This window comes from Oncorhynchus tshawytscha, linkage group LG30 (genome assembly GCF_018296145.1).
Source record: "Oncorhynchus tshawytscha isolate Ot180627B linkage group LG30, Otsh_v2.0, whole genome shotgun sequence".
Lineage (NCBI taxonomy): Eukaryota > Metazoa > Chordata > Actinopteri > Salmoniformes > Salmonidae > Oncorhynchus > Oncorhynchus tshawytscha.
In genome coordinates, this window is record NC_056458.1 from 50905264 (window position 1) to 50917840 (window position 12577).

The following is a 12577-nucleotide window of genomic DNA, read 5'->3' on the forward strand; positions in this document are numbered from 1 at the left end:
TGAGTTAATGATATGTGTGACTGATGCTGAGTTAATGATCTGTGGGTCTAATGCTGGGTTAATGATGTGTGTGACTAATGCTGAGTTAGTGATGTGACTAGATATAGTTAGAAACGTTAAATCTTGATATGGTGTGTAAATGTTTATTTATTGCCAGAAGTGATCATGATAAAGCATCAAACAGGTAACTGCCAAAATAAAGGAAACACCCACATAAAATTCCAGAACAGCTTCAATATAACTTGGAATAGTTTCTACAAGTGTCTGGAACTCTTGGAGGGATCTCCCATAACTGTTCAATTGGGTTGAGATCTAGTGACACACACACACACACACACACACACACACACACACACACACACACACACACACACACACACACACACACACACACACACACACACACACACACACACACACACACACACCCCTTTGCAACCGCTCTTTCAAAGTAAGAGATCTCTTCTTCTAGACATAGTAACCAAAATAATGGGCAACTGGGCATTTTTATACATGACCCTAAGCATAATGGGATGTTAATTGCATAATTACCACACCTGTGTGGAAGCACCTGCTTTCATTACTCACGTGTTTCCTTTATTTTGGCAGTTACGTGTGTATCATATAATCACAACTAATGATTGTGAAAGATCAACCCCATTCTTTTGAAGTTAGTTAACAAAGCTAGCTAACAAAGTGTGGTGTTGGAATTAGCTATCAAAGTGTGGTGTTGGAGCAGGTTAAAGAAGTGTGGTGTTGGAGCTAGCTAACAAAGTGTGGTGTTGGAGCAGGTTAAAGAAGTGTGGTGTTGGAGCAGGTTAAAGAAGTGTGGTGTTGGAGCAGGTTAAAGAAGTGTGGTGTTGGAGAAGGTTAAAGAAGGGTGGTGTTGGAGCTAGCTAACAAAGTGTGGTGTTGGAGCTAGCTAACAAAGTGTGGTGTTGGAATTAGCTAACAAAGTGTGGTGTTGGAGCAGGTTAAAGAAGTGTGGTGTTGGAGATAGCTAACAAAGTGTGGTGTTGGAGCTAGCTAACAAAGTGTGGTGTTGGAGAAGGTTAAAGAAGTGTGGTGTTGGAGCAGGTTAAAGAAGTGTGGTGTTGGAGCAGGTTAAAGAAGTGTGGTGTTGGAGCAGGTTAAAAAAGTGTGGTGTTGGAGCAGGTTAAAGTGTGGTGTTGGAGCTAGTTAAAGAAGTGTGGTGTTGGAGCTAGTTAAAGAAGTGTGGTGTTGGAGCTAGTTAAAGAAGTGTGGTGTTGGAAGGTTAAAGAAGTGTGGTGTTGGAGCAGGTTAAAGAAGTGTGGTGTTGGAGCAGGTTAAAGAAGTGTGGTGTTGGAGCAGGTTAAAGAAGTGTGGTGTTGGAGCAGGTTAAAGAAGTGTGGTGTTGGAGCTAGTTAAAGAAGTGTGGTGTTGGAGCAGGTTAAAGAAGTGTGGTGTTGGAGCAGGTTAAAGAAGTGTGGTGTTGGAGCTAGTTAAAGAAGTGTGGTGTTGGAGCAGGTTAAAGAAGTGTGGTGTTGGAGCAGGTTAAAGAAGTGTGGTGTTGGAGCTAGTTAAAGAAGTGTGGTGTTGGAGCAGGTTAAAGAAGTGTTGTGTTGGAGCAGGTTAAAGAAGTGTGGTGTTGGAGCAGATTAAAGAAGTGTGGTGTTGGAGCTAGTTAAAGAAGTGTGGTGTTGGAGCAGGTTAAAGAAGTGTGGTGTTGGAGCTAGTTAAAGAAGTGTGGTGTTGGAGCAGATTAAAGAAGTGTGGTGTTGGAGCTAGCTAACAAAGTGTGGTGTTGGAGCAGGTTAAAGAAGTGTGGTGTTGGAGCAGATTAAAGAAGTGTGGTGTTGGAGCTAGTTAAAGAAGTGTGGTGTTGGAGCAGGTTAAAGAAGTGTGGTGTTGGAGCTAGTTAAAGAAGTGTGGTGTTGGAGCAGGTTAAAGAAGTGTGGTGTTGGAGCAGGTTAAAGAAGTGTGGTGTTGGAGCTAGTTAAAGAAGTGTGGTGTTGGAGCTAGTTAAAGAAGTGTGGTGTTAGAGCAGGTTAAAGAAGTGTGGTGTTGGAGCAGGTTAAAGAAGTGTGGTGTTGGAGCTAGTTAAAGAAGTGTGGTGTTGGAGCTAGTTATAGAAGTGTGGTGTTGGAGCTAGCCATATAGAATGTTAGTCCTCGTTCTCTAGTGGACAAAGGGCCATCTTAGCATGGTCAGCGCCATTGAGTGCTTCTGCAGGGATCAGATAATTGTGAAGAAGAAAATGGACTACTTTGAAAAAGCCAATGCTGTCACAGACGCAATAACGACACAGACACAAAGACAAGTCCTCTATTTATCTCCTGTCAGCTAGCTAACACAGCCAACTAAAGAAAAAGCTAACAAAGTGTAATGTTGGAGCTAGCTAATGACGTTAGCTCAGCAGTTAGCCAAGAGAGAAAGCTAATACGCTAGCTAACAAACTGTACCCATAGACTCCCTGACACTCATCAAAATCTACCAATCTTCTCTAAACCTTTCTGATCTGCATGTCACCAACACCACGAAAAACCACTGGCCTCCTCAATGTTTTTTTTTTAAATCCAAAAATGAAAGATGAGATCTGGAAAATGAAAACAAACAAACATGTATTACCAAAGATTCCGTACTTACACAGTATATACATTGCCTTGTGCTAACGCCCTCCAAAAAAAAGAGTGTATCGCTTAGATAGCAGTGATGGGAACACCTTTAAAAATAGATCAATTGGCTAATATACACATCTGAAAGGTATAAGGGATCCCAAAATCGAACAACATTTTTCACTATTTACCACATTTAGCAGATGCAATATACAGCCGTATGCACAAGGAGAGGGGCTTAGAACCGTATTAACAAAACTTAAGACGAATGATACTGTTTGTAAATAAGAACACTGACTTGTCTGTTATTATGTTGAATAAACCATAGATTTTATCTTATCAGGATTTAATTAGGGAAAGCCAATTTCTCTGCTCTTATTTGAACTAGGGTTGTAAAATACATTGCAAAGTAGCACGTGTTACTTGGGGGGGGGGGGAAGCCACACAGCTTAGCTAAGATAGAGCTTTCTCACAATATTTTCAATGTTCCAAGGCCAAGTATTGGCCCAAACTCAGAAAATATATAAAAAAGTTAAAAATAAATAAATAAAAGAACAATAAAATAGTTCAACTTCTAATATCCATACAACACAACACAACTCTACTACCCAACATATGGTGTGGTTCTCCATCCCCATGGCAACCGATGGTGCTGTAGAAACTGTTGCCGTGGCGACACTGTGACGCGGGGCTTCTGAACAGGAACATACAGACGGACACATCATGGATACACAGACAGCAGGAATTAATTTGCTAACTAATGATTGTGTCTATTAAAAAGCAAGACATTAATTGATTGATTGTTGTTTCATTTGATATAAACCTTCGCCCCTGCATCGATTTCGTACATTTTTGGTATTCGGAATTATACCGAGTGTCATTTTAAGGATCAGTTGGTTTTTAAAGACCCCCACATGGAAACATGATGAACAAAGTACACAGATATCATATCTCACAACACAAAACCTCTGTCTATTATATCGTACAACGGGGCATCTTCTCCTGAGTACAGTTGGTGTTGTACAACCTTTGTCATTTCGTACCGTACAGGGCGCAACTTCTCCTGTTTCCAAGTCTATCATTCTCTTGAATACAATTTTAGTCAGGGTACAGTGAAGAGGACAGTGAAGGGGAGAGAGAAGGGGAAGGGGACATTGAAGGGGAAGGGGACAGTGAAGGAATAGGGAAGGGGACAGTGAAGGGAAGGGGACAGTGAAGGGGACAGTGAAGGGGAACAGTGAAGGGGAAGGGGACAGTGAAGGGGACAGTGAAGGGGACAGTGAAGGGGACAGAGAAGGGGACAGTGGAAGGGGACAGTGAAGGAATAGGGAAGGGGACAGTGGAAGGGGACAGTGAAGGAATAGGAAAGGGGACAGTGAAGGGGAAGGGGACAGTGAAGGGGACAGTGAAGGGGAACAGTGAAAGGGAAGGGGACAGTGAAGGGGACATTGAAGAGGACAGTGAAGGGGAGAGTGAAGGGAACAGAGAAGGGGACAGTGGAAGGGGACAGTGAAGGAATAGGGAAGGGGACAGTGGAAGGGGACAGTGAAGGAATAGGAAAGGGGACAGTGAAGGGGAAGGGGACAGGGAAGGGAGCAGAGAAGGGGACAGTAGAGGGAAGGGGACATTGAAGGGGAAGGGGACAGTGAAGGAATAGGGAAGGGGACAGTGAAGGGAAGGGGACAGTGGAAGGGGAAGGGGACAGTGAAGGGGAAGGGGACAGTGAAGGGGAAGGGGACAGTGAAGGAATAGGGAAGGGGACAGTGAAGGGGAAGGGGACAGTGAAGGGAACAGAGAAGGGGACAGTGAAGGAATAGGGAAGGGGACAGTGAAGGGGACAGTGAAGGAAAGGGGACAGTGAAGGAAGGGGACAGTGAAGGGAAAGGGGACAGTGAAGGGGAAGGGGACAGTGAAGGGAACAGTGGAAGGGGACAGTGAAGGGGAAGGGGACAGTGAAGAGGGACAGTGAAGGGGAAGGGGACAGTGAAGGAATAGGGAAGGGGACAGTGAAGGTGTAGGGGACAGGGAAGGGGACAGTGAAGGGGTAGGGGACAGGGAAGGGGACAGGGAAGGGACAGTGAAGGGGAAGGGGACAGTGAAGGGGACAGTGAAGGGGACAGTGAAGGGGACAGTGAAGGGGACAGTGAAGGGGAAGGGGACAGTGAAGGGGACAGTGAAGGTTCAGTCTGAAAGACATAAGGCTTAACCAGAACACATTCATTTAAATAAAAAAGTAAAACAAAAGACTGAAGATGTTTAATTAATTAACTGCCTAGAAGCTGTGAAATAACAGCTGTCTGTCATCAGCAGTGTAGATGAATGACATAACGTAGTTATAACAGCTGTCTGTCACCATCAGTGTAGATGAATGACATAACGTAGTTATAACAGCTGTCTGTCACCATCAGTGTAGCTGAATGACATTAAGTAGTTATAACAGCTGTCTGTCACCATCAGTGTAGATGAATGACATAACGTCGTTATAACAGCTGTCTGTCACCATCAGTGTAGATGAATGACATTAAGTAGTTATAACAGCTGTCTGTCACCATCAGTGTAGATGAATGACATTAAGTAGTTATAACAGCTGTCTGTCACCATCAGTGTAGATGAATGACATAACGTAGTTATAACAGCTGTCTGTCACCATCAGTGTAGATGAATGACATAACGTAGTTATAACAGCTGTCTGTCATCAGCAGTGTAGATGAATGACATTAAGTAGTTATAACAGCTGTCTGTCACCATCAGTGTAGATGAATGACATAAAGTAGTTATAACAGCTGTCTGTCACCATCAGTGTAGATGAATGACATTAAGTAGTTATAACAGCTGTCTGTCACCATCAGTGTAGATGAATGACATAACGTAGTTATAACAGCTGTCTGTCACCATCAGTGTAGATGAATGACATAACGTAGTTATAACAGCTGTCTGTCACCATCAGTGTAGATGAATGACATAACGTAGTTATAACAGCTGTCTGTCACCATCAGTGTAGATGAATGACATAACGTAGTTATAACATCGCTGACAGGCAGAGTGGAAATTAAAGCCTTATATTTAGGCACCATGTCACCAACAGGGAGTGTGTGTGTGTGTGTTGTGGACAGGGAGTGTGTGTGTGTGTGTTGTGGACAGGAGTGTGTGTGTGTGTGTGTGTGTGTTGTGGAACGGGAGTGTGTGTGTGTGTGTGTGTTGTGGAACGGGACTGTGTGTGTGTGTTGTGGACAGGGAGTGTGTGTGTGTGTGTTGTGGACAGGGAGTGTGTGTGTGTGTGTTGTGGACAGGGAGTGTGTGCGTGTGTGTTGTGGACAGGGAGTGTGTGTGTGTGTGTTGTGGAACGGGAGTGTGTGTGTGTGTTGTGGAACGGGACTGTGTGTGTGTATGTGTTGTGGACCGGGAGTGTGTGTGTGTGTGTGTGGACCGGGAGTGTGTGTGTGTGTTGTGGACCGGGAGTGTGTGTGTGTTGTGGACCGGGTGGTTTTTGAGGGATCCAGTTAGGTGGTTTTAATAAAGAGGTGGGCGTGGTCTCGTGGATATGCAGATTCTCAGGCTTTTATTTAGCAGATAAAACACCATCAGAAATAAAAAGGCACCATCCCCAGACGGCCAATAGGGCGCGGCCTTTAAAAATGAAAGCCGGCAACGTAAACCAGGGCGGTTGGACAAAATGACGTGAAGGATGGAATGATAACAAAATAGAAGAAAAAGGCCAGCAGGAGAGGGGGGTGATGGGAAAAAGGAGTGTTTCCTCTCTGCATACTACCCAGGGGGTTCCCTCAGTGAGGCAGCAGGGGCAGTGGAGAAAGAAATATAGAGAGAGAGGTGGAGAGAGAGAGAGATGGAGAAAGAGATATAGGTGAAGAGAGAGAGAGAAGTGGAGAGAGAGAGAGGTGGAGAGAGAGATGAAGAGAGGTGGAGAGAGAGAGACAGAGAGAGAGAGAGAGAGAGAGAGATGGAGAGAAAGAGATATAGGTGAAGAGAAAGAGAGAGAGGTGTAGAGAAAGAGAGAGAGATGAAGAGAAAGAGAGGTGTAGAGAAAGAGAGAGGTGAAAAGAGAGAGAGAGAGAGACAGAGAGGTGAAGAGAAAAAGGGAGAGAGGTGAAGAGAAAGAGAGATGAAGAGAAAGAGAGAGAGAGAGAGAGAGACAGAGAGAGGTGAAGAGAAAGAGATAGCTAGAGAGTTAAGGAGATAGAGGGAGAGTTAGATAAAGAGAAAGAGAGAGAAAGAGAGAGAGAGAGAGATAGATAAGGAGATAGAGTAAGAGGGAGAGTTAGATAAAGAGAAAGAGAGAGAAAGAGGGGGCAGCAGACCAATCTAAACAAAGTACTCCTTCTTCTCCTCAGCACGTTTTGGGGCAGCGGATCAGAGCGCCCTCTACAGTCTAGATAAAGTACTCCTTCTTCCCCTCAGCATGTGTGTTGCCCTCTGCGTTGATGATAGCTGTATCAGCATCCGGTGCATCGTCCGCTCCTTTGGCCTCGTTGGTCAGGTACGTTCCTATTGGACAACAGTCAGGAAGACAATATTTTGAGGTATGTTCCGATTGGACAACAAACAGGAAGACAATTACGTGAGGTATATTCCTATTGGACAACAAGAAGAAAACAAAAGTTATTGAAACATTTGGAAACCTGTCTTGCTCCATCGTAGTCAGTGATAATCCTGTTTTTTTAAACATGTTTTTTTTAAACGTGATGTTCCTTCGAGCCGAATAGGAACATTGTCCCGGAACAGCTGCTTGAGGATTGTCAATGGGCTATAAACTCTGGTCATAGTTGATCTGGTGTGTTAGTATTTGGTGTGTTACCTTGGCGGCTGGTCAGGTAAACTTGGTTATTGTAATTGGATTATAGACACTATATAGTTGATCTGGTGTGTTAGTATTTGGTGTGTTACCTTGGCGGCTGGTCAGGTAAACTTGGTTATTGTAATTGGATTATAGACACTATATAGTTGATCTGGTGTGTTAGTATTTGGTGTGTTACCTTGGCGGCTGGTCAGGTAAACTTGGTTATTGTAATTGGATTATAGACACTATATAGTTGATTAGGTGCGTTAGTATTTGGTGTGTTACCTTGGCGGCTGGTCAGGTAAACCTGGTTATTGTAATTGGACTATAGACACTATATATTAGGTGTGTTGGTCGTGTAGGTTACCTTTAAACCTGATATCTGGTTATAACATGAATGGAGGTGGTCAGGTGTGTTACTAAAAGGTGAACTACCTTAATGCCTGACTATGTAACTGATTATAAACAGGGGGACAAACTGGATAGACAACGATAATTGGTCAGGTGTTTTACAGGTATTGTGTGTTACAGATACCGAAGGTGTCCTATCTCTCTGACAGACCAGGTACCTGACTATTAAACAGGTGTCCTATCTCTCTGACAGACCAGGTACCTGACTATTAAACAGGTGTCCTATCTCTCTGACAGACCAGGTACCTGACTATTAAACAGGTGTCCTATCTCTCTGACAGACCAGGTACCTGACTATTAAACAGGTGTCCTATCTCTCTGACAGACCAGGTACCTGACTATTAAACATGTGTCCTATCTCTCTGACAGACCAGGTACCTGACTATTAAACAGGTGTCCTATGTCTCTGACAGACCAGGTACCTGACTATTAAACAGGTGCCCTATCTCTCTGACAGAACAGGTACCTGACTATTAAACAGGTGTCCTATCTCTCTGACAGACCAGGTACCTGACTATTAAACATGTGTCCTATCTCTCTGACAGACCAGGTACCTGACTATTAAACAGGTGTCCTATCTCTCTGACAGACCAGGTACCTGACTATTAAACAGGTGTCCTATCTCTCTGACAGACCAGGTACCTGACTATTAAACAGGTGTCCTATCTCTCTGACAGACCAGGTACCTGACTATTAAACAGGTGTCCTATCTCTCTGACAGACCAGGTACCTGACTATTAAACAGGTGTCCTATCTCTCTGACAGACCAGGTACCTGACTATTAAACAGGTGTCCTATCTCTCTGACAGACCAGGTACCTGACTATTAAACAGGTGTCCTATCTCTCTGACAGACCTGACTATTAAACAGGTGTCCTATCTCTCTGACAGACCAGGTACCTGACTATTAAACAGGTGTCCTATCTCTCAGACTGACTAGACCAGGTACCTGACTATTAAACAGGTGTCCTATCTCTCTGACAGACCAGGTACCTGACTATTAAACAGGTGTCCTATCTCTCTGACAGACCAGGTACCTGACTATTAAACAGGTGTCCTATCTCTCTGACAGACCAGGTACCTGACTATTAAACAGGTGTCCTATCTCTCTGACAGACCAGGTACCTGACTATTAAACAGGTGTCCTATCTCTCTGACAGACCAGGTACCTGACTATTAAACATGTGTCCTATCTCTCTGACAGACCAGGTACCTGACTATTAAACAGGTGTCCTATCTCTCTGACAGACCAGGTACCTGACTATTAAACAGGTGTCCTATCTCTCTGACAGACCAGGTACCTGACTATTAAACAGGTGTCCTATCTCTCTGACAGACCAGGTACCTGACTATTAAACAGGTGTCCTATCTCTCTGACAGACCAGGTACCTGACTATTAAACAGGTGTCCTATCTCTCTGACAGACCAGGTACCTGACTATTAAACAGGTGTCCTATCTCTCTGACAGACCAGGTACCTGACTATTAAACAGGTGTCCTATCTCTCTGACAGACCAGGTACCTGACTATTAAACAGGTGTCCTATCTCTCTGACAGACCGGGTACCTGACTATTAAACAGGTGTCCTATCTCTCTGACAGACCAGGTACCTGACTATTAAACAGGTGTCCTATCTCTCTGACAGACCAGGTACCTGACTATTAAACAGGTGTCCTATCTCCAGGTACCTGACTATTAAACTGACAGACCAGGTACCTGACTATTAAACAGGTGTCCTATCTCTCTGACAGACCAGGTACCTGACTATTAAACAGGTGTCCTATCTCTCTGACAGACCAGGTACCTGACTATTAAACAGGTGTCCTATCTCTCTGACAGACCAGGTACCTGACTATTAAACAGGTGTCCTATCTCTCTGACAGACCAGGTACCTGACTATTAAACAGGTGTCCTATCTCTCTGACAGACCAGGTACCTGACTATTAAACAGGTGTCCTATCTCTCTGACAGACCAGGTACCTGACTATTAAACAGGTGTCCTATCTCTCTGACAGACCAGGTACCTGACTATTAAACAGGTGTCCTATCTCTCTGACAGACCAGGTACCTGACTATTAAACAGGTGTCCTATCTCTCTGACAGACCAGGTACCTGACTATTAAACAGGTGTCCTATCTCTCTGACAGACCAGGTACCTGACTATTAAACAGGTGTCCTATCTCTCTGACAGACCAGGTACCTGACTATTAAACAGGTGTCCTATCTCTCTGACAGACCAGGTACCTGACTATTAAACAGGTGTCCTATCTCTCTGACAGACCAGGTACCTGACTATTAAACAGGTGTCCTATCTCTCTGACAGACCAGGTACCTGACTATTAAACAGGTGTCCTATCTCTCTGACAGACCAGGTACCTGACTATTAAACAGGTGTCCTATCTCTCTGACAGACCAGGTACCTGACTATTAAACAGGTGTCCTATCTCTCTGACAGACCGGTACCTGACTATTAAACAGGTGTCCTATCTCTCTGACAGACCAGGTACCTGACTATTAAACAGGTGTCCTATCTCTCTGACAGACCAGGTACCTGACTATTAAACAGGTGTCCTATCTCTCTGACAGACCAGGTACCTGACTATTAAACAGGTGTCCTATCTCTGACTGACAGACCAGGTACCTGACTATTAAACAGGTATCCTATCTCTCTGACAGACCAGGTACCTGACTATTAAACAGGTGTCCTATCTCTCTGACAGACCAGGTACCTGACTATTAAACAGGTGTCCTATCTCTCTGACAGACCAGGTACCTGACTATTAAACAGGTGTCCTATCTATTAAACTCTGACAGACCAGGTACCTGACTATTAAACAGGTGTCCTATCTCTCTGACAGACCAGGTACCTGACTATTAAACAGGTGTCCTATCTCTCTGACAGACCAGGTACCTGACTATTAAACAGGTGTCCTATCTCTCTGACAGACCAGGTACCTGACTATTAAACAGGTGTCCTATCTCTCTGACAGACAGGTACCTGTATTAAACAGGTGTCTATCTCTCTGACAGACCAGGTACCTGACTATTAAACAGGTGTCCTATCTCTCTGACAGACCAGGTACCTGACTATTAAACAGGTGTCCTATCTCTCTGACAGACCAGGTACCTGACTATTAAACAGGTGCCCTATCTCTCTGACAGACCAGGTACCTGACTATTAAACAGGTGTGTCCTATCTCTCTGACAGACCAGGTACCTGACTATTAAACAGGTGTCCTATCTCTCTGACAGACCAGGTACCTGACTATTAAACAGGTGTCCTATCTCTCTGACAGACCAGGTACCTGACTATTAAACAGGTGTCCTATCTCTCTGACAGACCAGGTACCTGACTATTAAACAGGTGTCCTATCTCTCTGACAGACCAGGTACCTGACTATTAAACAGTGTTTTAGATACAGGTGGTAAGGTGTGTTACTATCAGGAGACCTGTAGTCAGGTGTGTTACTATCAGGAGACCTGTAGTCAGGTGTTAGTCAGGTGTGTTACTATCAGGAGACCTGTAGTCAGGTGTGTTACTATCAGGAGACCTGTAGTCAGGTGTGTTACTATCAGGAGACCTGTAGTCAGGTGTGTTACTATCAGGAGACCTGTAGTCAGGTGTGTTACTATCAGGAGACCTGTAGTCAGGTGTGTTACTATCAGGAGACCTGTAGTTAGGTGTGTAGTCAGGTGTGTTACTATCAGGAGACCTGTAGTCAGGTGTGTTACTATCAGGAGACCTGTAGTCAGGTGTGTTACTATCAGGAGACCTGTAGTCAGGTGTGTTACTATCAGGAGACCTGTAGTTAGGTGTTAGTCAGGTGTGTTACTATCAGGAGACCTGTGTTACGTCAGGTGTGTTACTATCAGGAGACCTGTAGTCAGGTGTTAGTCAGGTGTGTTACTATCAGGAGACCTGTAGTCAGGTGTGTTACTATCAGGAGACCTGTAGTCAGGTGTGTTACTTACTATCAGGAGACCTGTAGTCAGGTGTGTTACTATCAGGAGACCTGTAGTCAGGTGTGTTACCTATCAGGTGTGTTAGACCTGTAGTCAGGTGTGTTACTATCAGGAGACCTGTAGTCAGGTGTGTTACTATCAGGAGACCTGTAGTCAGGTGTGTTACTATCAGGAGACCTGTAGTCAGGTGTGTTACTATCAGGAGACCTGTAGTCAGGTGTGTTACTATCAGGAGACCTGTAGTCAGGTGTGTTACTATCAGGAGACCTGTAGTCAGGTGTGTTACTATCAGGAGACCTGTAGTCAGGTGTGTTACTATCAGTGTAGTCAGGTACTATCAGGAGACCTGTAGTCAGGTGTGTTACTATCAGGAGACCTGTAGTCAGGTGTGTTACTATCAGGAGACCTGTAGTCAGGTGTGTTACTATCAGGAGACCTGTAGTTAGGTGTTAGTCAGGTGTGTTACTATCAGGAGACCTGTCGTCAGGTGTGTTACTATCAGGAGACCTGTAGTTAGGTGTTAGTCAGGTGTGTTACTATCAGGAGACCTGTCGTCAGGTGTGTTACTATCAGGAGACCTGTCGTCAGGTGTTAGTCAGGTGTGTTACTATCAGGAGACCTGTAGTCAGGTGTGTTACTATCAGGAGACCTGTAGTCAGGTGTGTTACTATCAGGAGACCTGTGGTCAGGTATGTTATCATCAGGAGACCTGTAGTCAGGTGTGTTACTATCAGGAGACCTGTAGTCAGGTGTGTTACTATCAGGAGACCTGTAGTCAGGTGTGTTACTATCAGGAGACCTGTAGTCAGGTGTGTTACTATCAGGAGACCTGTA

General features: G+C 44.5%; 1 protein-coding gene across 1 annotated transcript in view; it reads right to left on the bottom strand.

Annotated features, from left to right (window-relative positions):
- Positions 1 to 6812: 6812 nt before the first annotated feature.
- LOC112238761 (cell adhesion molecule 2-like) overlaps positions 6813 to 12577 on the bottom strand; it is a 499544-nt gene continuing 493779 nt past the window's right edge. The window contains exon 9 of the mRNA XM_042309731.1: positions 6813 to 7079. Within this exon, the coding sequence (XP_042165665.1) occupies positions 6964 to 7079 (116 nt within the window). The 3' untranslated portion in view covers positions 6813 to 6963. The remainder of the gene's footprint in view (positions 7080 to 12577) is intronic.